Raw genomic sequence first — 27,273 nt, 5'->3', positions numbered from 1 at the left:
TTCCACAAGACCTCGCTAGATTACCTGGGGTATCGTATCTCCAATGAAGGAGTAGAAATGGATCCAGGAAAAGTTAAAGCGGTGTTAGATTGGAAACCTCCAAGCACTCGCAAACAATTACAAAGCTTCCTTGGATTTGCAAACTTCTATAGGCAGTTTATTCCGACATTCGCTGAAATTGCCCTACCATTGATCGAACTCTTAAAAACGGGGCCTTCCCCAACTAAACCGAAAGCAAACCAACCGTTAAAATGGACAATGGATTGTCAATAGGCTTTTGAGAAATTAAAACGGCTCTTTGCCCAAGAACCCATATCGCAACACCCCGATCCAGAGCGACCTTTCATAATCCAAACAGATGCCAGTGATGATGCGATAGCCGCGGTGCTACTGCAAAAGAATAAAAAAGGCCACCTCTTACCTTGCGCTTACATCTCCAAGAAACTCACCACTACGGAAAGAAGGAGGCCCATTTGGGAGAAGGAGGCATTCGCGATCAGATGGAGCATGCTCACCTGGAGAAATCTCCTGGAAGGGGAGGATATACCGTTCGAGGTATGGACTGATCATAAAAACCTCAAAGCTCTCCTTGCCCATCGGAAGTTATCCCCTAAACAAGTTCGTTGGGCCCAATATTTCCAAAGGTTCCAATTTGAAATAAAACACATCCCCGCAGGAAAGAACTTCTTAGCAGATGCGCTGTCGAGAAAACCCCAGTTTGACAGTAAAGAGGAAGAAGTTGTCCACCCCATCATATCTCCTTCCCACCAAAAGGCAGCTCAAGTCACCACTCGTCGCCCCGAGTCCCTTCGCGGAGAGGGCGCGACTGATAAATCGAATAAAATAAAATAAATAAATAAATAAGCTGAAAACCGAACTGAAAGCGGCCCTCCAGACAGACCCATGGTTCAACAACAACAAGGACATCCTAACAATGAATGATGGCGTAGCCTGGAAGGGATCCAAACTGTACGTCACTGCAGAGATGAGACTGCAAGTACTACAGCAGAGTTATGATGCGAAACTAGGAGGTCATTTCGGATTCCTGAAAACTCTCCACCTCACTAGACGTCAATTTTGGTGGCCAAAGATGAGGTCGGAGGTGGAAGATTATGTAAAAATCTGTGCTACTTGTGCCACAATGAAAACCCGGCCAGGAAAGCCTCCTGGACTACTACAACAAGTAGCCAACCCTAGCAGACCATGGGAAGAGATAGCAATGGACTTCATCGTCGAGCTTCCAGATAGCAAGGGTAATAGAGTAATCTGGACAGTTATTGATTTGTTTTCCAAGCAAGCACACTTTATCGCTTGTTCAGGCCTACCATCCGCAAAGAAATTAGCAAAAATGTTTGTGAAACACATTTATCGCCTACATGGGGTTCCAAAAAGGATCATTTCAGATCGCGGAGTTCAATTCACCGCCAAGTTCTGGAGAGAATTCCTAAAATCGATCGGGTCCACGCAGGGACTCAGCTCAGCATTTCATCCCAGCACAAATGGGGCAGCAGAGAGGGCCAATGCGATGGTGGAACAGTACATCCGGTGTTATGTGGACTATCAGCAAGACAATTGGTCGGACTTACTACCCTTCGCCGAAGTAGCATATAATAATGCGGTCCACAGCAGTACAGGATTAACTCCTTTCCAGATTACCAGTGGCATGGAATTCGTTCCCATGCCTGAACTACCTAAAGAACCCCCCTCCTCCATGTCTCTAAAGGAATGGCTGGAGGGACTAAAGAAAGGATGGGAGAATACGAAAAAGGCCCTAGCAGATGCGGCAGAAGCCTACAAGAAGCAAGCTGATAAATATTGCTCCCTACAACCCCCCTTTCGAGTGGGGGACAAAGTTTTTGTGTCTACTAAATACATAAGGTTAAGGATGCCTAGTAAGAAATTAGGTCCAAAATTTCTAGGTCCTTTCCCAATAGAAAAGATAATTAACCCAGTTACAGTTCGACTCAGCCTACCCAGACTCCTAGGGCATATTTACCCGGTATTCCATTGTAGCTTATTGAAGCCAGTAAGGGGGTCTAGCATAAGGCCATCCACCCAAGCACCACCTCCTCCCGTGGTGGTAGAAGGGGAAATACATTATGAGGTGAAAAAAATATTAGATTCCAGGCTGTATAGAGGTCGCTTACAATATTTAGTGCATTGGAAGGGACACCCTTTGACCGAAGCTACGTGGGTGAAGAGTTGGGATTTGAAAGCGGATAAATTAGTGAAACAATTCCATGAGAAGTTCCCTGATAAGCCAAAGGGTCCCCCTGGGGGAGGCAGAGGTGGTTAAATGTGTATAGTAATGTATACTTTTACTTCTTTTGCAGATAACGTGGGGTTTTTGGAGAGAGGCCGCCTGTCAGGCCTGCAGAGGTTCCTTTAAGAATCTTTGGCCTGCCACACTTTCTTATAATTTCCTATGTGTTTCAATAGTGTAGTAGTTGGGAGGGGGGAATTGAAAGGAGTAGGATTGTGGCATGTATGTTGTCCTTCTTTTATAGAAGCCAAGGTCATCTTTTGTCTCCGCACCTCGACACCTGACCGGAAGCAGAGGGGTGTAGATGCCAGCGTGGAAGATGATGATTGGAACATGTGATAAATTATGGGGTGTGGGGAAAGATATGAACTTTCAACTGGGTGAACCCACAGGATGTAAAATAGAGTTGAAATTTCATAGCATAATGCCAACATGTCTGTCTTATTAAATTGGAGCTTTAAGGATAACTTTGCCTTGGAAAATGATTTAATTCTGCATGATATTTGGAACGCTGACAAGTGGAAGGTTAGAACTTAACAATGGGCGATTAGGGTAATATATAAATATATATTAATCTAAATATGTGTATTAATAGTATAATTATATGAATTGAAGAACTGGAAAGAAATGAATAGAAATACCCTAAATATATAAATGATCATGATTGATACTAAAAATGCATAAGGAGATATTGAATAATGGAAGAATGAAGGATGGAACTTTTATTTAACTAAGGAAATATGAATAACACAATAAGTGGAAAACGTGTGTTTGAATATTATAGCGATATCAAAGGGGGAAAAAGTTAAAATAGGGACAGAAAATATAGGGGAATAATAGTAATTATATATTAATATGTTAAGATATACAAAAGGACAGAAAGAAGGTTTAGAAATGAAGGGTGATAGTAAAAGGCATGTATAAATAATATGAAATAATGGAAATGAAATGTAATATTTAGAATAATAAAACTATGTTTATGTGTACTGAAATGTATGTTACCCAGTTACCACACCATTTACACATTGATATGTATAAAGAATATAAAAAAATAAAAATTTTATTGAAGAAAAGAAGTAAGAACAGCAATGGAATAGATTCCAGAAAACAGGGTCTAAAAGTAGACTTCAACTCAAGTTCAATGGTGGGAAAAGACCATTGTCTGTGCTATGTAAATGAGGTCTGGGGACTTGAAAATTCAGATTCTTGCAGAATTGTGTACAGTACCTATACAATGTACTTCAGGATTATGGATTACACTACTTTCAGAACAGTTAGGAAAATGAATCTTTACAGAACAGAACAGAACAACAGAGTTGGAAGGGACCTTGGAGGTCTTCTAGTTCAACCCCCTGGTCAAGCAGGAGACCCTATACCATTCCAGAGAAATGGTTGTTCAATCTCTTTTTAAAAACCTCCACTGATAGAGCACCCAGAAGTTCTGGAGGCAAGTTGTTCCATTGTGAGGAAATTTCTCTTTAGTTCTAGCTTGGATCTTTCTTTAATAAATTTTCATCCTTTACTTCTTGTCCTGCTTTCAAGTGCTTTGGAGAATAGGTCAACTCCCTCTTCTGTCAATATTTGACAACCCTTCATATATTGGAAGGCTGCTATCCAGTCACTCCTCATCCTTATCTTTTTCAGACTAGACATACTCAGTTCCTTCAACCATTCATTGTATGTTTTAGCCTACAGTCCCTTAATCATCTTTGTTGCACTTCCCTATATTCTTTCTAGAGTATCAACATCTTTTTTGTATCATGGTAATCAAAATCTGGACAAATGGCTCTTCTTAAAAACCTCGATGTTTGAGAAGGTCAGTGGTGGGATTCAGCCGGTTGGCACCTATTGGCTAGAACCAGTTGTTAACTTTCTAAGCAGTTCAGAGAACCAGTGGTTGGAAGAAATCTTTTGGTTTTTCCCACTTTACAGGGCTAATCCTGTAAGGAAGGCAGGAAGGAAACATTCTGGTGTTTCTAGCCTAATCTTTATTGCCCTGCTTACAGAAACTGCCTCTCGGTTAACCTTTATTACATTGTAACACTATGCTTATTTACAATTGGTCTATTCAATATTTACAAACATAAAAATATTGTATTTCCAACCATGTTGCTTTGTTCTTATCTTATATATTTTCACTGGTATAGTTTCATACTTAATTCTAATCTCCATTCTATAAATCTTAGTCATTGCTTATTTTGGGGCTTTCCTTTTTTGTTCCAACCATCGATAAAATTTATCCCAGATCTTATAATATTCTGATTCGTCTTTATTCTTCAATTCCCACATCAATTTATCTATTTCAGCACAAATCAGAATTTTCCTAATTACTTCCTCTTCTTGTGAAATTTCCAAAGACCATTCTTGCTGCCGTTATAATATGTATTGTTAAGTAGATTACCCCCTTGTTATGTTTATCATTTATGATTCCCAAAAGAAATAGTTCTGATTTGAATTCTATTTCCTCTTCGGTTATCTCTATCAGCCACCTTTGAATTTTCTGCCAATATTCTTTTGTTTTTTGGCACGACGACCACATATGGTAGTACGTGCCTGATTCATAACCACATTTCCAACAAATTGGCACTAAATTTCTAAACATTTTGGCTATTCTCGCGGGTGGGAGATACCACCTATAAAACATTTTATATAGGTTTTCTTTATACGGTATGGACAATGTTATTTTCCAATTCCTTTCCCATAGTTCTTGCCATTTATCCAGATGTATATTATAGCCAAAATTTATTGCCCCGGCTACCATTGTCTCCTTAACCTGCTCTTCTTCCATCTTATATTCCAATAAAAATTTGTAAATCTTCTTTATCCATTTATCATTTGTCCCCAAAACGATCTTATCTATTGCCATCAGCTCCCTATTAATGCCCCACTCTTTCATATCTTTCGAGTAACATGATTGGATTTGAAGATAGGACCACCATTCCAATTCTATCCTTTGCTCTTTTAGCTCTTGCCTTGATCTTAACCTCCCTTCTTTGTCTATTATATCTTTATAGGTGACCTGTTTTCCCTGGTTGATAAAATTTGGGTGCACTAACACTTCTAATGTTGATAGCCAAATCGGAACCTTGCTGTAATTTTTCCTCTTGAATTTATTCCATATTTCTAATATATATATAAAGTGTCTCTGAAAATATTGATGTGCTACCTGTTTCTCATACCACAGGAATGTGTGCCATTCTAAAAGTAAGTGTAAGGCCCTCTACTGTTAGCAGTCTATTATTTTTTAAAATCTGTCCATGCAAAGTGCTTGTAATGCCAGCAGCAACCCACCCCTGGTTTAATCCTGTGTTTATTGATGGGATAATTTTCCCTATTCAGCTTTGTTTGGAAGGAAAAAGGTTAATCTCTGTTCCTGAAAAGAAACTGGGTTGAGAAATCTGGCTAGTTCCTGCGTCTATTTGTTCTGAAAATTGGTTTAACAAGCAACAGCTACTGTGTTTGCTCTTTTGCTACATTCTAGTGCCAATTGCTTTCTTTGTAGCTAGGCTTATCTCAAGTGTTTACACTTGAGCTTGCCTGGGGTGTGAGCTCTGGCAATGAGCCAGACAAGGCTTGTGTTTTAGTTTTTAAAGGATTTAAACTGTTGTGATTTGTAATTATTTGTATTGTGTTTGAATTATTTCCTGCCTCATGATTTCTTTTCTATCTGGGGAGGGGGGCTTCCTTCACTGCTTTAGTGGTTCCTGGCACTGTCCTGTTGGGGTGTAAGTCCAAGAGGCAGGATGCAAGCTTGGCACTGGTTTTTTTTTACTGCCTTTCCGGGGGGGGGGGGGGGGCATGTGAACTTTCCTTAAATCTGGATGGATTTCCTTAGCATATCTTGTGAGGTGAGTGAGGCCAGCTGTGCCTGACAAATGTGGGAGGGCAGAGACTTGAACCTGGGTTCCCTATATAATTTGTTAATTTGTCTCTTTAGCTCATCATTTTGAAGCCCAAATATGCCCACCCACTTTCTGGAGAGCTTAAATGACTTCTCTGCTAAAGTGTTTCACTTTATGAGCAAGTGTTGGCTGCTGATAGTTATCATTGCATTTTAACTATTTTAATTTTTGAAGGTGCTCTGGCACCCTGTCTGATTTGTAACTCCGGCTTGCAGGTATTTCTAATCTAATGATTGGTATTTAGGGCAGCTTTTTGCAAGCAAAAAGCTTCAAAAATGGTAGGTCATCTTTTTGGGGAAACACGGTAGACACTGTAGCCTCTCGTACTTCCTTAAGTATTATACCAGTTAGTGTGAGACTCTTCAAGGATAAAGTTCATATTTCATATTTGTATGTGTCTATTTGTATTTGTATATGTATTGTATATATATGTATATTGTATGTGCTTTATTGTACGCCGCCCCGAGTCCTTTTGGAGAGGGTGCGGCTAACAAATTAAATTTCATTTTCATTTTTTTCAGGGGTTCAAGGGAAAACATTCCCTGTTCAAAAATTTGAAAAAGCCTTACCATATTTTTCAGAGTATAAGACGCACCAGAGTATAAGACGAGTATAAGATTTTGAAGAGGCAAATTTTTTAAAAAAGTTTTTGCACTCTGCAGACCTTTCGTGAAAACGGGCCCATTTGTGTGTTGGCAGGGGAGCAGAGTTCGACCCGGAGGTCACTCACATGTGGAGTGCCACAGGGATCGGTGCTCTCGCCTCTCCTGTTCAACACATATATGAAACCGCTGGGCGAGATCATCCGTGGTTTTGGGGTGGGATATCATCTGTATGCTGATGATACTCAGCTATACATTTCCACCCCGAACCACCCCAATGAGGCCGTCGAAATGATGTCCCGGTGTCTGGAGGCCGTACGGGTCTGGATGGATGGCAACCGACTAAAACTCAACCCTTCCAAGACGGAGTGGCTGTGGCTTCCGGCCTCCCGGTTCAATGAGGTGCTTCCATCTCTGGCCATTGGGGGCGTCCAACTAGCCCCCATGGAACAGGTGCGCAATTTGGGCGTCCTCCTAGATGCCCGGCTGTCCATGGATGACCATGTGACAGCTGTGGCGAGGGGGGCGTTCCATCAGGTTCGCCTGATGCGCCAATTGCGCCCCTTATTGGACCGGGATGCCCTACGCACAGTCACCCATGCGCTAGTGACGTCTCGCCTGGACTACTGCAATGCTCTCTACATGGGGCTTCCCTTGAGATGCACTCGGAGACTACAGTTGGTCCAGAATGCGGCCGCGCGGGTGATTATGGGGAGGACTAGATACTCCCCTGTAACACCTCTCCTGCGCGAGCTGCACTGGCTTCCTGTGGTCTACCGAGTGCGTTTCAAGGTTTTGATTATGATCTTTAAAGCGCTTCATGGCACAGGGCCTAGTTATATGCAGGATCGCATCCTGCCCCACACATCCCTACGACCAATTCGCTCACACAGAGAGGGACTTCTCCGGGTGCCGTCCGCCAAACAGTGCCGGGGGGCGACACCCAGGAGCAGAGCCTTCTCTGTGATGGGCCCAGCCCTGTGGAATGACCTCCCCCGTGACATCAGGATTACTTCCGATCTCCGCTCCTTCCGTGTACAGCTGAAGACCCACCTCTTTCAATTATCTGGCCTGGCTCAATCGTAATCTTTCTTATTCCTCCTAACTGTTTTTAAATTGTATTTTAAACGTTAAATTTTAATTGTATATTGGGTTCTTACAATTGGGGTATTTTAATGCTGGTTTTTTAATTATCTATATGATGTAAATTGTTACCTCCTCCGAGTCCGTGTCCGTGTATGCGTATGTATGTTTTGTATGTATGCCTATGTGTTTTTGTATATTCTCTATGTTTTATATGCCCCATTGTACGCCGCCCCGAGTCCTACTTGGAAAGGGAGCGGCTAATAAATTCAAACTTATTATTATTATTATTATTTTTTGTTTTAAAAAAGGGCATTCATAGCCTTTAGGAGGCTTGTAGAGTGCTCCTGGGGGCTGGGGGGGGGGGGGAAACGAGCAAAAAACAGTCCATTTTTTTGCAAAAACAGACCCGTTTTTTTGCAAAAACAGACCCGTTTTTTGTCAAAAAAAGGGGGCATGCATAGCCTTTAGGAGGCTTATAGAGTGCTCCTGGGGGCTGGGGGTGGGGAACAGCCTGTTTTTCGCTCCTTTTTGCCCTTCCTGGCCCCCAGGAGCACTCTGGAAGCCTCCTAAAGGCTATGCATGGCCATTTTTGCAAAGGGGGTGGGGCTTCAGGAAGCAAAAAATGCTGTATTCAGTGTATAAGACACACCCAGATTTTCAGCCTCTTTTTTGAGGGAAAAAGGTGCGTCTGAAAAATACGGTAATTGAAAATGGATCAGACAAAATTGAAAGTTATATGCTATACATCCCTGAGACTGGAATACTGAATTTGGAATAAGTATTACATTTGAAAAGGAAGCATTGAAAAATAAGTTATTGAGATCCTCCCCAAGTTAGAGAAACCTTTTCATCTCTTTGTGAATGTTTATTCTGGAATAGTGAAAGGTGTCTTAGCTCTGGGAGAAAGAAACCCTGCCCGGTTTCTGAGCTCAGAATGAGATGAACTAGCCCGTATAGAACATGATTGTTTAGAGGTGATAGAGTTGCAGATGAAGGTTCGGCAAGTGTTTTGAGACAGTGCCTCTGGATTAAGCTTTGTTCCTGGGGCTTGAACAGCTATTTACAGAAGGGTTGGCATAGCCATAGAAGAAATGGCTGACAGGCAGGATGCAAGCTTGGCATTCTGTCTGATTTTTTTACTGCCTTTCTGGGGGCATGTGATTTTTCCTTAAATCTGGATGATTTCCTTAGGATATCTTGTGAGGCGAGTGAGACCAGCTGGTATCTTTAAGTGGTGCAAATGGACCTAATGATTGCTTATCCTGGGTGCTTTGTCAGTTCACTGAGCACAGGAGTTTCTTGTCTATGTGGATTCTTCATTCATCCAGGTCATGGTTGTTCCAAAGGTGCTTTTTTCAAGAGGCAACTGGGCTTTCATGGTTTCCAGAAAGTCCAGTTGCCTCTTGAAAAAGCACCTTTGGGACAGGAGTCTCTTGCATTGCTTCAGAGTGGCCAAGCTGTCAGGCTTGCAGCCATATTCCCCTTTGGATCTTTGGCCTGTCACACTTTCTATTATTCTACTATGTCATTTCTATTGTGGGAAAATGGGAGTGGGGGACAGTATGGAGTTAATTGCTATGTAGCCAAAATAAAATTCATTCCTAGAAGCCCAAGGTCATCCTTTGTCTCTACACCTCTACACCTGACTAGAACTGGATGGGTGGAACTGCCAGCATCGCAGTGGAAGATTGGACTATGTGATGGACTTGTGGGTGTGGGGGCAATATCCTGAACTTTCAACTGGGTGGGGAAAACCAGGAAGCTTTCAGATTCGGGTTTTCCCAGATGTGCCAACATGGCTCTCTTAATAAATTGGAACTTTGAGCAATACTTTGCCTTGGACTCTGATTTAATTTTGGATGCTATTTGGAACCCTAACATTAACCCGAATCTGCCTTAATCAGCTATGCCAGAATTGGGAAGCTGTTAGGGGTACTGAGTCCCAGTACTAACCCAACCCTGGGCAGTGCAAAATTTCAGTGAAGATGGAGGAAGAAAAGAAAGCTGCAGAGAAGGCCACAGATGATGGATCACCTATCTATGTCAAGACAATTTATGTGCCTTCTAAAGCTGTAGTCAAGGTGGCAGAGGTGGCGGAGGCCGCAGGAAGGGAGTGCCAGCTGGGGGCCAGGCACAAGGAACTGACCCCTAGGCCTCCCTCACAGATGGAGTTAGCTCTGCGAGACAAAGCTTTGGGATTTATCACCTCTAAGGATTTTCTGCTGGAGAGACAGGGGTGTGCCAGGGAAGCTTCGACACACGACTGGAGGAGGTCAGAGCAGACACCGGCTAGCAGATCTGATGAATAGAGATCCCAGCCACCCTCACGTAGTCATTCTTTGACTGGCCTCCCAGGCCAATTCGGATGGATAAACGTGAGTGGAAACAACACCCTCTTTAGCTCAGGACCACCTAAGTAGACCCTGGCCCAGCCCACGTTCTCCTTCCCCAGCAGAGATTCTGCAACGCACAGGAGTGGGATATCTTGGCTGCTTCCACACAGCAACCAGTGAGTCGACCCAACCCCTTGCCGCTGGAGCAAAGCCAACATCAGCGTCCCTCCTGCCCAGAGCACAGACAGGCCCTCCACCGAAATGGGGAATTCAATCCAGCCAGCAGAAAGGGGCCTGGGGCACATCTCCCCTTAGCCAGCCACCAATGCTTGGGCTGCAACCTGTGAATCAAGCACCACCGGGGTGGGCTTTCTTCCCGGGTCATGGATGGGCCCAATACCAATGGGTGCCTGCCCCTCCTCAGCAGATGACATCATTTCAGATAAGTGGCCCGGGGCAGCCCCAGTGACTGCCCCCCCCACCAGTTCCAGCCCCACCAGCAATGCCTCAACAGGCTTTTGCCCAACCTCCGCCACTGAGAGCGGCTCAACAAGAGGCCCTACCACCCCAAGCAGCCGGCCAATGGCCCGCTCAAATTCAACCACCAGTCCCACCAGCTCCCACATCCCCACAGTTCCGGGCAACGTTTGATGGGACCCCAGAGAAGCTAGCTTACTTGAATAGAGTCTAGGTTGATTTAGGTTGGACCACAATACATTGATCAGGTTGGAGCACAATACCCTTCCGACAGAGAATTGATTCAAGAAATAGTTGCAGGGATGAATGACGGGGAGGCTGCACAGTGGATAGTGGAGCTCCATGAGGAGGCAGCTCCTGAGCTAGACTATGCAACCGGGTTCATCCAACTGATGTGCACCCGATTTAGCAATGTGGCCCAACACGTGGAAGCAGAAGAGCAGATCCAGGGATTGCGACAGGCTGGTCGTCCCGTGAAGGAGTTAGTTTGAGAGTTCAGGAGAACATCTGGAAGACTAAGAGACTGGCCAGAAAGATTCCTGGTCCACACGTTCAAAAACACCTTAGATCCAGAACTGAGGCAAGCTTGCATCATAAGGGGTGGGGGGGTCCCAAAACAAATCCAGAATTGGTACACCACTGCAATCATACTGGACCACAATCTTCATCCTCATCGAAAGCCTGCAGCAGGAAAACCTGCTAGAAGGCCTTTGGGCCACCGAATGCATACGCAGCAAGCTGAGAAGCCTCTACCCCCATTCCCTTGGGGGGGGGGGCAATAAAATGCTACTGATGTGGTCAGCTTGGCCACAGAGCATCAGAATGCCTGGCTCCAGCCCCAGTCCCACAAGTGCACACACCACCCGCCAGCGCAACAAAGAAAAAACCCTGAAAGCCACCAGAAAAGAGTCGTCTGGTACAACAACCTGAGAAGCATGATCCCCAACCTAAGGAGACAGAGAGTCCGACCATTGGGAAACCCCCTTCCACCTCGGAGGAGAATACTGAAGGCGACCCAATGGTGAGTGCACCCATCCACCACTTTACCATCAAATCCAAACTCCAAGTGCCTGAAATGGGGGTGAAGGGGGAAGTTGGGGCAATTGTGGACACTGGCTGCACTGGCTGCACCCGATGCTTAATCAGCATGTTGATTGTGGAGCAACTCGGCATACACACAAGACCCCTAGCCCATCCCATTTGGTTTGAGCAGGTGGATGGAATGCTAATTGCCCCCCCCCCCCCAGCCACACGAATTTACCAAATTGGTAAAGTTACAGATAGGCCGCCACTATAAATTCCTCAGATTCATCGTAGCTCCAAGAATGCAGGAATCAATTATCTTGGCGCTTGCATGGCTGGACAAGTGGGTGCCTACAATAAAGTGGGAGGACAGCGTTAGGAAATTGATTGTCGGCTTTGGGCCCCTACCACCGGTGGAGCCAAAGGGTCACCCAGGGATGATTGAACCCAATAGCCCAGACCACCCAGAACCTGCAGCACCTGCAGCAGACGCAAAACCCCCAGGGATCCAAAAAGTACCAAAAGACTTCTGGGACTTGGTGGGGGTGTTCAGTGAAGAAGATTGCAACTATCTTCCCCCTCAGATTGCTCAATAGAATTAAACCCTGGGGCTACCCTACCAAACCAAAAATGTACTCCATGACTACCAAGGAGATGGTTGAATTGAGGAAGTACATCCACACCAATTTGAAGTGGGGCTTTATTGATCCAGCAAAGTCGAAAGTAGCGGCCCCAGTGCTCTTCAGAGAAAAAAAAGACGCCGTTGTTCATCTCTGTATTGATCTGCGAGCCTTGAACGCAGTATGTGTGAAGAGCACCTATCCCCTCCCCCTCATGAAAGATATGTTGAACAACTTGGCTAAAGGCTAGGTGTTCACCAAGCTGAACTTGAGAGAGGCATATTACCGCATACGAATGAGAGAGGGAGATGAATGGAAGACCGCTTTTGACTGCCCCCTTGGCAGCTTTCAATTCAAAGTCATGTCATTTGGGCTACAAGGAGCACCCGCAATCTTCATGCAGTACATAAATGAGGTGCTACATGAGCACCTGTACTGCGGAGTGCTCGTTTATCTCAATGACATCTTGATCTTCTCTGAAACCCTGGAAGAACATGTGAAGCTGGTACGGCAAGTCCTGGAAAAACTTCTAGCCGCCAAGCTATATGCAAAGTTGTTGAAGTGTGAGTTCCACAAAACCTCACTAGATTACTTGGGTTATTACATCTCCAATGAGGGGATAGAAATGGATCCAGGAAAAGTGAAAGCTGTGTTAGACTGGAAACCTCCGAGTACTTGCAGACAACTACAGAGCTTTCTTGGATTTGCCAATTTCTACAGGAAGTTCATTCCGGCTTTCGGGGAGATTGCCCGTCCATTGATTGAACTATTAAAAACGGGGCCTTCCCTGACAAAGCCAAAAGCAAACCAACCCCTAAAGTGGACAATGGACTGTCAAAAGGCCTTTGAGAAATTAAAACGGCTCTTTGCCCAACAGCTCATACTGCAACACACCGACCCAGAATGACAATTCATAATCCAAATGGATGCCAGCGATGTAGCTGTAGCGACAGTGCTACTGGAAAAGAACAAAGTAGGGCACCTCTTGCCATGCACTTACCTCTCCAAAAAACTCACCACTACTGAAAGGAGGTGGGCCATTTGGGAGAAAGAAGCGTATGAGATCAGGTGGACCCTGCTCACTTGGAGACATTTCCTGGAAGGGGGGAATGTGCCGTTTGAGCTCTGGACTGACCATAAAAACCTTGAAGCTCTCAAAACTTATTGAAGACTGTCCCCAAAGCAAGTTTGCTGGGCACAATAGTTCCAAAGGTTCACGTTCGAACTGAAACACATCCCTGCAGTGAAGAACTTGTTGGTGGATGCCTTGTCAAGAAAACCGCAGTACGCCGGTTCCGGCGGCTGATCGCGATGGGCAGGCTTTGCTCGCCCCGCGCTTTCCTGGTGGACCCCTCACTCCTTGGGGGGCACAGGACGCCCCGTAGAGGCTCCTGCCGAAGGGGCGGCACCGCGGGGGATCCCCTGAGTCGGCAGCGGCTGGGGGGGGGGGCACATCGCCCTAGGCACCGGGAAGCATGATGGGGAGGCGCTCCGGCGCCTTCGTGAGGAGGCTGCTGGAAGAATGAGCAATCCGAAGGACGCGGTTGCTGTGCGGTGAGGCGGAAACTTCTCCCCATTCCTTTGTTTGCTTTTACTGCCAGCTATACTTAAAACTGTTTTCAACTTGGTTTGGAGAAGCGCGGCTGGAGGGAGGGGGATTTCCCCCCCCCTCGGACAGGCGGCTGTAAACTGTTTTTGCTCTCAGCCCTGGAGGAGGAGGAGGGAGAGAGCCAATCAATGATTCCACGCTCATAGCAAAGGCTAATTTTGGACTATAACCTTATAAACGAAATGATGATCTGAAAACTTTTGGAACTTTGAAAACTTTTTGTTATGCCTCTTAACCCCGAAGCTGGCAGGGCAAGATGGCACACTTCCGTTGTCTTTATAAACAGTGAAAATTGACTCCACCTACAGAACTTCAGGCTTCCTGTCTTTGTCTCTGTGTGACTCAGACAAATCTCTTGTTGGTTTGGATTCCCTGGAGTAAGGATTTATTACTCGCCAGAAAAATCTCCTTCTGCCTGGACCTTTAGTCTCCCGAACTCTCTTGGCGGTTTCCTCTCCCTGATTGATCTCTCTCTGTATTGACTTTGGACTCTTTATTGCTCATACAATGCCACCTAAAAAACCACCCCCTAGGAAGCCGGGCTTTGCTTCCTCTGCCCCGACATCTGCAACATCCAGTCCCAGTACACAATCAACGATAACATCCCTGATGCAGCCTAAAACTACTGAGACGGACTTTCAACAAATGTTTCAACAAATTTTAAAGGGACAAGAGGAGATAAAAAGTCAACTGAAGCAGATGAAAGAAGAGCTTAAAGAGAACCAGGACCAGACCAGTAAAAATTCACAGAGACTGGATCTTTTGGAGGGGGGGACGGCTGAGATGAGGGGGGAGATGGAAGGGGTGCAGAAGGGGAACAAAGAACTTGAGATCCACCAGATGAAAACAGAGTTTGAAAGAATGTCTTTTTTTCTTAGATTTCAAAATGTGGTTGAGACAGATGATGAAGATTTAAGGGACATTATGACAAACATTTTGGCTGAATACATTCAGAAAGAGAAGCAACAGATGGGGTGAGAATTAGACCTGGTTTATAGAGTAAATTCAGCATATGCTAGAACACACAATGTACCCAGGGAAGTACACATTAAGTTTCTCAGAAAGACTACAAGAGATGAAATTCTGAGTGCACAAAGGGGGCAAGTTTTGAAATACCAAGATAGAGAAATAACCATTCTGAAACAGATCCCCAAGAAAGTGAGGGAGAAAAGAAAAAAATATTCTTAATAAGCGAAGAAACTTTACCAGAAGGGGGTGTGGTTCAGATGGCTGATGCCTGAAGGTATGCTAATATTCTGGGAGGATACAAGAATTAGAATCAACACAACCATAGAGGCTCAGGCCTTTATGGAAAAAAACAAAGCACTCCTATATAAACCAGATGACCTTACAACAGACATACAGGACACGGGAGGGGCCGGAGCTCTGCTGGCGGGGGGAGAAGGGGCAATACCAAGGAAACTCAGATCACAAAAATGAACAAGAAAATCTGCTTGATATAAATTGATTGAAACTACTATATGAATTTATATGCTGACTAAATATTGTTATTTTGTACTGAATTTTGTTTAAATGTATACCATGAGTATGGGGGGAGGGGACACCTGCCACATATTGCAACTGCCAAAATTTGTAACCTTTTCCATCACCCTTTTCCTTTATATTTCCTAAAAACCAATAAAACTTTGTTTAAAAAGAAAAAAAAAAAGAAAACCGCAGTACGACAGTAAGAAGGAAGAAGTGGTTCACCTCATCCTTTCTTCTTCCCACCAAAAGGTGGCCCAAGTCACCACCTGAAGCCAGGATAAGCTGACAACAGCGATGAAATCGGTGCTCCCAGCAGACCTGTGGCTCAACAATAACAAGGACATCCTAATGATGAAAGATGGCTTAGCCTGGAAGGGATCCAAACTTTATGTCCCCGCGGGTTGAGGTTGGAGGTTCTACAGTGAAGCCATGATGCGAAACTAGGAGGCCACTTTGGATTCCTAAAAATGCTCCACCTCGCCAGGTGCCAATTTTGGTGGCCAAAGATGAAATTGGAAGTGGAAGATTATGTAAAAAGCTGTGCTACTTGCGCGACGATGAAAATACGGCCAGGGAAGCCCCCTGGACTACTACAACGGGTGGCCAGCCTTACCCGACCATGGGAAGAGATCGCAATGGACTTCATCGTCGAGCTCCCAGACAGCAGCGGGAATAGAGTAATCTGGACAGTTATTGATTTGTTTTCCAAGCAGGCGCATTTCATCACTTGTTCAGGATTGCCGTCTGCAAAGAAATTAGCGAAAATGGTTGTGAAACACATTTACCACCTACACAGAGTGCCCAGGAGGATCATTTCAGATCATGGAGTTCAGTTCACCGGTAAGTTCTGGAGAGAGTTCCTGAGGTCCATTGGGTCCACACACGGACTGAGCTCAGCGTTTCATCCAAGCACGAATGGCGCAGCGGAGAGGGCCAATGTGATGGTGGAACAATACATCCGGTGTTACGTAGACTATCAGCAAGACAACTGGTCGGACTTGCTACCCTTCGCTGAAGTAGCGCACAACAATGCAGTCCACAGCAGCACTGGATTAACTCCTTTCCAAATTACCAGTGGCATGGAATTTGTTCCCATGCCTGAGCTGCCTAGGGAACCTCCCTCCTCCATGTCTCTGACTGAAGGGATGGACACGCTAAAGAAAGGATGGGAAAATACGAAAAAAAGCTCTAGTGGAAGCGGCAGAAGCATACAAGAAGCAAGCTGATAAACACCACTGGCTCCAACCCCCCTTTCGTGTGGGGGACAAACTTTTCGTATCTACCAAATACATAAGATTAAGAATGCCTAGCAAGAAATTTGGCCCAAATTTTCTAGGTCCATTCCCAATAGTGAAGTTAATTAACCCAGTTACAGTTCAACTCAGTGTACCCAGAATTCTAGGGAAAATTTACCCAGTATTTCATTGTAGCTTATTGAAGCCAGTAATTGGGTCCAGTATAAGACCGTCCCCCCAGCCTCCCCCCACTCCTGTAGTGATAGAAGGGGAAACACATCTTAGACTCCAGGCTATATAGGGGTCGCTTACAATAGTTAGTGCATTGGAAGGGGTACACCTTGTCTGAAGCTACTTGGGTGAAAAGCTGGAACCTAAAAGCTGATAAGTTAGTAAAACAATTCCATGATACGTTTCCCGATAAGCCAAAGGGTCCCCCTGGGGAGGGGGAGAGGTGGTTAATTCTGCTATGTTAACCCCTCCATTATTCCCTTTTCAGGGAGCTGTTTTTTTTTCGAGGAGCAGCCACCTGTCAGGCTTGCAGCCATATTCCCTTTTGGATCTTTGGCCTGCCACACTTTCTATTATTCTACTATGCCATTTCTATTGTGGGAAAATGGGAGGGGGGATGGTATGGAGTTAAATCAGTGGTGAGTTACAACCAGTATGCCCCGGTACGGGCGTACGAGTGCCTGCTGGGAGCACCAGGTTCTGTTCCGGTATGGTGCTCCAGAGGGTCCACCCGCCCGCCCGCGCTCCTTACCAGTATTTGAACTCTTTGGGGCTTACGCGCACGCACACGGAGCGTACGGAGTCTGTGCGACGTTCCGCCAAGCAGTTGGAGTGTCACGGAGGTGTTGCAGGTGGTAAGTTGCGTGCATTCATGTGGTGGATGCCGGGCCCCATTGCACCGTACCAGTTGCAATGGGATCCGGAATCTACCACTGAGTTAAATGCTACGTAGTCAAAATAAAATTCCTTTCTAGAATGCAAGGTCATGTTTTGTCTTTGCACCTCTGCACCTGACCAGAACTGGATGGGTGGAACTGCCAGCATGGCAGTGGAAGATTGGACTATGTGATGGACTTGTGGGTGTGGGGCAAGATCCTGAACTTTCAACTGGGTGCGGAAAACCAGGAAGCTTTCAGATTTGGGTTTTCCCAGATGTGCCAACATGGCTCTCTTAATAAATTGGAACTTTGAGCAACACTTTGCCTTGGATGCTGATTTAATTTTGGATGCTATTTGGAACCCTGACATGATTGCTCACGGGTAATAAGTGGATAATAAGTGGATCCTCCTTCCAGTTTGTTATAGTTTGCTCTCATGATAATATGTCATAGTAACATGGCACCAATTATAGAAAGTTAGCACCCACCCCTCTCCTAGAAGAATGAAATATTTTGAGAAATATTAAAATGGAAGAATATATTTCCCTGGATGAGAAATGGAAAAACATGCTTTCTTAGAGGGAGAAAGCAGCCCCCACCTTCCTTAATATCCCACAGCAGATGTCAGCACTTAAGAGATAAAGAGATAGATAGCTATATTCATAAGCAAAAATTCCCTGCAGCAAGGTCTGAACAAAGACAGAATGTGATTAGCCCTCACTCAAGATGTTAATTTGTTAATTTGTCTCTTTAGTTCAGCACTTTGTAGCCCAAATATGCCCACCCACTTTCTGGAGAGTAATGTTAGGGATGTAACCCCAGGCTTGGCTTGGCAATGTATATAAGCTATGATTACTTTACTGTTACTTCAAATGATTCAGAGATGTAATTGGCTTGTTACCTCAAGCAGCTATAAGAGGGAGCCAGAATGGCTGTTAGATCTCTGTTTTGTTAGATGCTGATTGTGGATACTGTTGATACTGCTCGTGAGTTACTGAGTCTTGCTGCTGTTAGCTACTTTGTGGGTTAAACTGAGAATATTGAGAACTGACTGACTGAACCGTGTATGGCTTGGACTGTTAACCGGACTCTGAATACTTCTATATTTCTACATAGTAAACTACTATATTTTTATACTATTCAGTGTCTCTGTATGCTGGTTTGTGCGTGTTATTACATATCACTCTCATTATGCTTCTCTGCATACTTGCTCTCCTAACGGGGAGCTTAATTACTTAACACTGGTTATGGGCCCAGTGTACCCTATGTACCCAGAGTGTACCAGACGTAGCTGAAGAGAGAGTTGGTTGTTGATACGCAATACCGTATACAGATAGCTGTTTAGTTTGTAAGTGTTTACTATTATGGAGAAGATGGCACACGCACCATCAGCAAATTTATCACTGATAACCCGGTTGGATAGAACAAACTATGTTTCCTGGTCAATGAAGTGCAGCTTACTTCTGCATACTGAAGGATTGTGGGATGCTGTACAGAATCCACCGGACGTGACTTCTTGAGATCCAGATGACGAGGATGATGCCAAGAAGATAGCAGAGTTTCAAAGATGCAACGAACGAGCATTGTGTATAATTGGTCTAACATTGACTGACCAACAATTAGTTCATATTCATGGGGAGAATTCTGCAGCAAGATGTTGGGAGAATTTGAAGAAGATATATGTACGTGACACTGTAGGTGCACATATACATCTTACCCGCAAACTGTTTAGGGCACGTCTTCTGAAGGGTGGAGATAAGTTAGCTCATTTAAACTTTATAAAAGGAGTTTTCCAAGAGCTACATGAAAAAGAACTTATTTTCTCAGTTACATCAAATTTACATCATACTGTCATCACTGGATGAGAGTTATGATGATTTTGTATCGTCCCTCGAGGTCCTAACCCGAAATGAACTAACATTGACTGACATAACTGCACGCCTGTTGGAAGAGTCCAGAAGAAGGGTAGAAAGAGAACAACTGAGAGAGAAACCACCACGACATGAAGAGTCACCTTCAACTGCCTATACTGTTAGAAAATGTTTTTCTTGTGGGGCAAAGGGGTACATAGCTAGATTCTGTAACCATGCAAAACAACAAAATACTAGAAAGGCTAAGAAAAATGCTAATGTCAACTTAGGTATGTCTACTTTGACTATCTCTAGAAATGCGTCAATAAGCCATGATTCATGGGTTGTTGATAGTGGAGCATCACAGTGCATTACTAGAAATAAGAATTGTTTTATAAAAATGTCCACCAGCAAGCAACGTGTATCTTTGGCAAATGGATGGAGGGTGAAAGCATCTGGTGAAGGTATGGCAAGGTGTTCATTTGTAAATGAGCATTTATCCATGTTGTATATACATAAACTGAAATTTAATTTATTATCAGTAAGGGCTCTAGTTAAGATTGGCTATGTAGTAACCTTTAGGGGAGGTAAATGTCTCATAGAGAAAGCAGGTAAAATGGTTACTGCTAATTTAAAGAATGGTTTGTATGTAATGTCTGATGAAAGTGTAGTTAATTCTGTGTATACAAATGCTAAACAACATGATGAATGCATGCATCTGCTACATAGGCATATGGGGCACATTAATTTCAGGATGCTGCAACAAACTGTAAAGTTGTCAAAGGGAGTGAAATTAAATCCTTGCAATAAGTATTTAAATTGTAATGTATGTAGTAAGGAAAAGAGCAGGGTTACACCAGCAAACAGATATAATGGGTTGAAAACAAAGGAACTTTTAGAAGTTGTTTTTGCTGATCTAATTGGACCTATAAAACCCAGTTTGGGAGGTGCCTGTTATGTTTTGAGTATCATGGATCATTACTCAAGATATGGTTCCTGCTACTTAATGAAAGACAAGACAAAAACATTTCAACAATTTTTTAATTGGCTGAGATTTGCAGAAAGGAAGATAAAAGCCAAGTTTATTACTGTAGTTACTGATAATGGGACAGAGTTTACAAATTATAAGTTCCAAACTATGTTAAAAACAGCTGGTATTGAGCATAAATGTTCTGTTCCTTATAGACCTCAACATAATTCGTTTGTAGAACGAAGAGGGCAAACGTTACAAGCTATGACTAGAACCATGTTAGCCGATTCAGGATTGCCTGAAACATTATGGGGTGAAGCCATGATGTGTGCTAATCATTTACTGAACAACATTGTAATTGCTTCTACTGGAGAGGTACCCTTTACTCGTTGGCATGGTAGGAAACCTGATTTGAGGTACTTGCACACGTTTGGAGTTCCTGCATGGGTGCACATTCCTGCACAGATCAGATTAAAGGGACAAACTCGTGCAAGGCAGTTAATATTTGTAGGTTATGACACAAATCATAGATCTTATAGGTTCTGGGAACGTGGGACAATTAAGATCCATCACAGTGCAAATGCTAAGTTTTTAGAGCATGTTGGTTGGGATAAACTGGAAATAAACAACAATGTAGTAATTGAAACCCAAGTAGACCAAAATAATATATCAGGAATACCAGAAACGTGTGATGAAGGGAAGGAGTCTACTCAGGAGGAGGAAGTGATAAAGCAGGAGGCCGTTCAAGATAGTCCACCTATAAGCCCTGAGTTACCCAGAAGGTCAACCCGTGTAACACGGCCACCTGATAGGTATCAGGCATCTGTTGCATGTCAAGTAGATAAAGTTCCTGCAACGTATAATGAACTATTAATGTATCCTAAAGAGGAGCAAATAGTTTGGAAAGCAGCAATGAACAGAGAACTGAAATCTTTACAAGATCTGGAGGTATATGAGAATGTGAAATTACCACCAGGTGAAAAGGCGATAGGGTGTAAATGGATTTATAAGATTAAATCAAGTGTAGATGGGACAGTTACCCATAAAGCTAGATTGGTAGCACAAGGTTTCAACCAGTCGGCAACTGATTATGACAAAGTGTTTGCACCAAGTTTAAAAACCATAACATTGCGTGCATCATTAGTTTGGGCAGCTAAGTATGGATATGTAATAAATCATTTAGATGTTGAAACAGCATATCTTCATGCACCATTGCAACACACTATTTATTTAAAGAAACCTGAAGGGTTAAACATTGATTGCAACATTGATTGTTGGAGATTAAAGAAGAGCCTGTATGGTTTAAAACAGTCAGGATACGAGTGGAATCAATGCATAGTGAAGAAATTAGCAAGGATAGGGTTTACAGCTGGATTAGCTGATCCTTGTTTATTTAAGATAGAAAGTGATGGTATGACTTCATTATTGTTATTGTTTACAGACGATATAGCGTTGATTACTAAAACAGCAGAAGGCCATTGAAATTATTACACTGTTAAAAAAAGGTTTAAAATAAAACATCTTGGTGAAATAAAGAAATATCTTGGAGTGAAGATAGATAAGACTAGGGGAGGATATAAAATATCACAGGCTGATAAGATCAATCAGTTACTGAGGAATTACAAAATGGAACTGTGTAAACCTGCTAAAACTCCTATGAGTCAGGAATTTAGCAATGATGATAACAAAAGCCCAGTGTTTGATAAGAATATTTATCAATCCCTAATTGGTAGTTTATCTTAACTTAGCAATTGGTCTAGACCAGATATCTCATATAGTGTTAATCAATTGGCAAGGTTTAATGCCGAACCCACTAAACGGCATTGGCAAGCAGCAAAACGTGTATTAAGGTATCAGAAACAGACAATACACTATACATTATACTTAGAGCCTAAGGATGAACTGTTATTAACTGCATATGCTGATGCAAGTTTTGCAACTGAAGTTTCCATGCGTAAATCTACATCAGGTATCGCGATATTCTTGGGAAAAGCATTGGTTGGATGGCAGTCTATTCATCAGAAGCATATAAGTTTGTCTACAATGGAGGCCGAATTTTCATGTTTATCTTTGTTATGTACCGACTTAATTTGTTACAAGCAACTACTGATAGATATGGGAATTAATGTTTGTGAGCCTATTGTTGTATACGAGGACAACCAAACAGCGATCCAGATGGCAACAAATATTGCTGTAAAGACAAGGTCAAAGCATGCTGACTTAAGATATATGAATGTACGGCAAAGTGTTAGTTGTAAAATGATTACACTAGAATATTGTATGTCTGAAGAGAATGTTGCTGATCATTTTACCAAAGCACAAGGTACAGTCAAACATAAACAATGTTGTGATGTTTATGGATTGAGAATGTGAAGTTGTGTGTAAATACATTGACAACCCAAGAGGGGAGAATGTTAGGGATGTAACCCTAGGCTTGGCTTGGCAATGTATATAAGCTATGATTACTTTACTGTTACTTTAAATGATTCAGAGGCTTGTTACCTCAAGAAGCTATAAGAGGGAGCCAGAATGGCTGTTAGATCTCCGTTTTGTTAGATGCTGATCGTGGATACTGTTGATACTGCTCGTGAGTTACTGAGTCTTGCTACTGTTAGCTACTTTGTGGGTTAAACTGAGAATATTGAGAACTGACTGACTGAACCATGTATGACTTGGACTGTTAACCGGACTCTGAATACTTCTATATTTCTACATAGTAAACTACTATATTTTTATACTATTCAGTGTCTCTGTATGCTGGTTTGTGCGTGTTATTACATATCACTCTCATTATGCTTCTCTGCATACTCGCTCTCCTAAGGGGGGCTTAATTACTTAACAAGCTTAAATGACCTCCCTGCTAAAGGGTTTCACTTTATGAGCAAGAGTTGGCTTCTGACAGTTATCATTGCATTTTAACTATTTTAATTCCTCAAGGTGCTCTGGCACCCTGCCCGATTTGTAACTCTGAGTTGCAGGTATTACTGAGGAAAAGGAAGGTAATCAGACAGAATGGTTTAGCTTTCCATGACAGCTGTGACTCATTGATCTTCAGTGTGTTTTCCCCATTTCTAATGATTGATATTTAGGGCAACTTTTTGCAAGCAAAGAAGCTTTTTGTATTTTTCTACAGGTAAACCTTGACTTACAACAGTTCATTTAGTGACCATTCAAAGTTATAATGGCACTGAAAAAAGTGACTTATGACCATTTTTCACACTTATGACTGTTGCGGCATCCCCACGGTCACGAGAGGCCGGGTGAGGAGAAGCGCCCCTCGACATGAGTGATGTCAAGTTGGCCACACCCACCCAGTCACATGACTACCCAGCCATGCCTACCCAGCTGGTCATTAGGGCAGAGAACCGGTTGTTAAATTATTTGAATCCCACCACTGGAGAAGGTGCAATATTGCCTCTGGAGGTTACCGCACTCTTCACACTATTTTGTCTCCTCTGTGATGACTAGAAAACTGTGAACTTAATGCCAAAAGGCACAATGAACATCACACACACACACACAGAGAGACCTGGAACCTGCTTCTTTTGGATTTGTTGGCTTTTCACTGGAACTGCAAATTTTGAACGTTTGTAAAGTCCAATAAACATTATGGCTCCTAAAGATGACTCAAAGTGGGAGGGAGGACTTCCAGGTACCTACCTGAGATGAGGGTGAAGGTGACTGAGTAGATCCCACTGTCCTTGTGTGCCTCTCCCGCCTCTGAGTAGCTGATGTCAACTTGGAACTTGACAGGTTTTTGGAAGACAGAGGGGCCCCCTGATGATTTATATTCAGCCCGAAGGCTTGTTTGGGATATAACGCTGTGACTCAGGCTGGGGATCTGTAGATTAAGTGAAGGTAAGCAATGTCAAGCCATATACATCAAATGGAAAAGATCTTCCTTTTAGTGTCCTGTTTACTCTAGCCTTCTCCACCCTTCTGCCCTCAGTATCAACAAGGCCTCATCCTACCAACCAGCTCAATTTAATTTTTCAGAATCAATCCCAGCCCTCTCCTTTTCTTCTAGTTGAGCCCTTACTGAGAGGAAGGCGTGTACAATATCAGCCTTGATGGAACTCAGGGGTTTGTCTTTGATGACCACAAAAATTTGTTCTTCTTTGTCTAAGTTGATAAAATTTCCAAACCAGGATTTCTTGGCAAGCCTGCAATGGAAGAAAAGCAGAACAAGGAAAGCAAGGCAGTTTGGAAATAAATATGGAAAGAGGCTTTGCTTGTCTCCACTGAAGGTGGATCAAGGTATTTCTCCTACCGTACATTGTACAGTTATAAGGACACACTTTCTTGTGATGTATTGTTGGTACTGTACATTCATGAAAAAGAGGGAGAAATCTGGACTTACCATATTAGTCACTGCACATTAAGCACATTAATTCTGGGATAATATAATCATTTGGAAAAACATTTGTAAGGACCATGAATGGAAGAAAAAATGGCTGAATTATCCTTGGTCTCTTCTAATACTCACTCTGGGGATGATTCTGGTGTAAGACTAGACATTTCTTCTGGTGTGGGAACTGCAAGGAGAAAAGGAGTAAATGAAAACAAGCTGGTCTTGTTTCCTACCAATTGCAACTTTTCAAAGCTCATTTACTACCAGATGCCAAGCATAAAAGCAGGAAATTGCTTTTATTTTTCCATCCTTGTTTGAGGAATGATCAACAGAATAACAGAGTTGGAAGGGACCTTGGAGGTCTTCTAGTCCAACCCCCTGCTCAAGCAGGAAACACTATACCATTTCAGACAAATAGTTGTCCAATCTCTTCTTTAAAATCTCCAGTGTTGGGGGATTCACAACTTCTGGAGACAAGTCATTCCACTGATTAATTGTTCTAACTGCCAGGAAATTTCTCCTCAGTTCTAGGTTGGTTCTCTCCTTGATTAGTTTCCAGACATCCAGACATGCAGACAGTTTCCAGGCATCCAGGCATTCCAAACATAAAAAGGTCCCAGGTTCTTTTAAAAGCATTTTCAGGTAGCCCTGGGAAAGCACCCAGATTAATACAAAGTTAGATATAGATATATTACAACTCTCTGAATCCCATCCCACTGGCCAGGACATCTGAGAACAGCAACAGATCCTTGCATTTCATCATCCCCTTGTGGCTTTGGAGAATAGGTTGACTCTCTCTTCTTTGTGGCAACCCCTGAGATATTGGAACACTGTTTATCATGAAGAAGCTCTGTGAGAGTTTAGGGGAATGTAGGTTCTGGTTTCAGTTTATTTCAGTTTAGTTTTTAAAATCTTAATCTCTGTAGTTTTAATGGTTTAATATTTCAATTATTTTTAGGCTTTTTAAACTAATTTTTAACAGGGTTTAATCACCCTTGCCTCTTTTTTAAATTTTTATTTTTTATATGCTGTTTTTAGAGATTAACATGGAGGAGCAGCAACAGCGGGAATGTTTTCCTTCTATGGTTTTATCAATGAACCAGGACTGTAAAAGGTCCAAACAATCTGTTTCCAACATTGTTTGGACCTTTTGCTTTTTCAGTATAAGTATTTTTTAATAGACCTGTGATAGTCAGGCAACAAATTGCAACAAGCAAACCTCTCTCAGAGACAACATGCCTGCGACAAGGCCAAGACAATCCAAGATAAAAAGACTTTTTCCAGATAACAGACATTGCAAGTAAGACTCCTTTTCTCTTTTCTTCTCCCCCTCCAAACAAACCTAGCTGCTTACTGGATTGGGAAGAGGATGATTGCTTCTCTGTGGAGGAGGGAGTTCCAGCTACAGTGGGAGCGGGGCCGGACACAAGAGTAATATTAGGAACAATTTTAAAGAAGACTTGAATTTGGTTGCCAGGAATTGCCTACTAACAGCACAAACAGTCTCTGCCATATTTGACCAGCTCCTGGAAGCAAATTGAGGGATTAAAGAACTAAAGTCTCTAATGGGAAAACATATTTTCTAACATAAGTTAGATGAAAAAATAAACAGCAAAGCTCACATTCCAAAGCTTACCCATGATGTTTGGCCAGCCTGCGTGGACTGGGGGGCTCAGGACAGAGAGGATACGGTGGAAAGGCTGGTCTTGCAGAGACACAGGATCTTACTCCAAGTTACTAACACCCCTCTGAACAGGGGCAGGTGGCATAACAGGAGAGTGGTTTTGATCTCTCTATCCCAACTCTTACGCTGTAGGGTATATTCCAATGAGCTAACAGAGATTTCTTGGCTCCCCAACAGACAAGGCTGCAAAAGAATATTGCTAACCTTTGAGCAGATTGTTCTGCCATCAATGTTATTCAGGCTTGAGACCAGTGGTGAAATTCAATTTTTTTTACTACCGGTTCTGTGGGCGTGGCTTGGTGGGCATGGCAGGGGAAGGATACTGCAAAATCTCCATTCCCACCCCACTCCAGGGGAAGGATACTGCAAAATCTCCATTCCCACTCCACTCTGGGGACAGCCAGAGGTGGTATTTGCCGCTTCTCTGAACTACTTAAAATGTCCACTACTGGTTCTCCAGAACCTGTCAGAACCTGCTGAATTTCACCCCTGCTTGAGACCTCACTAAAGAAACACTGTATTTGGCCAAGACAGGTATTTCACACCACCCAAAGTCAGTCCCTGTTAAAGTCTGGACAGAGAGCCAAGACAGTGAGGGAAGTCAACATCAACCTTGGGAACTCCAAAATACTAACAGCCAAACAAACAAGCCCTCAACTAACAAGGTTAGAAAAAGGACAATAAAAAAGAATATTTAATCCTACACAATGGAAAGCTTCAGTTCATGGATGACAAGGAAGAGCTAGTCCACCAGTTTGCCACCCTTTGCCCAGGAGACCAAGAGATGATACTAAAGAAGATTGAAATAATTGGTCATATGTTGAGGTCGGCAACTAGTGCAACAGAAAGCTTGATTGTTTTGCTTCCTTCTGGCAGCTCCTCCATGGAAT

General features: G+C 43.2%; 1 protein-coding gene across 5 annotated transcripts in view; it reads right to left on the bottom strand.

Annotated features, from left to right (window-relative positions):
- The window catches only part of LOC309400333 (serine/threonine-protein kinase BRSK2-like), a gene marked incomplete at its 5' end in the record, with an annotated part of 234,862 nt that overhangs the window by 7,483 nt on the left and 200,106 nt on the right, over positions 1-27,273 (bottom strand). For 4 of the 5 annotated variants that reach the window (XM_081968749.1, XM_081968753.1, XM_081968751.1 and 1 more), the window contains 3 exons: positions 24,009-24,189; positions 24,388-24,511; positions 24,835-24,883. In XM_081968749.1, the coding sequence (XP_081824875.1) occupies positions 24,009-24,189; positions 24,388-24,511; positions 24,835-24,883 (354 nt within the window). Of the gene's footprint in view, positions 1-16,016; positions 16,148-24,008; positions 24,190-24,387; positions 24,512-24,834; positions 24,884-27,273 lie in introns of all 5 variants that reach the window. The other variant, XM_081968750.1, reaches the window with a different exon arrangement.

Source organism: Natrix helvetica, assembly GCF_964273705.1.
Source record: "Natrix helvetica genome assembly, chromosome: W".
In the NCBI taxonomy this organism is placed as follows: Eukaryota; Metazoa; Chordata; class Lepidosauria; order Squamata; family Natricidae; genus Natrix; species Natrix helvetica.
Note: the sequence above shows the minus strand (reverse complement) of the source record. Positions and strands in the feature narration are given on the sequence as shown.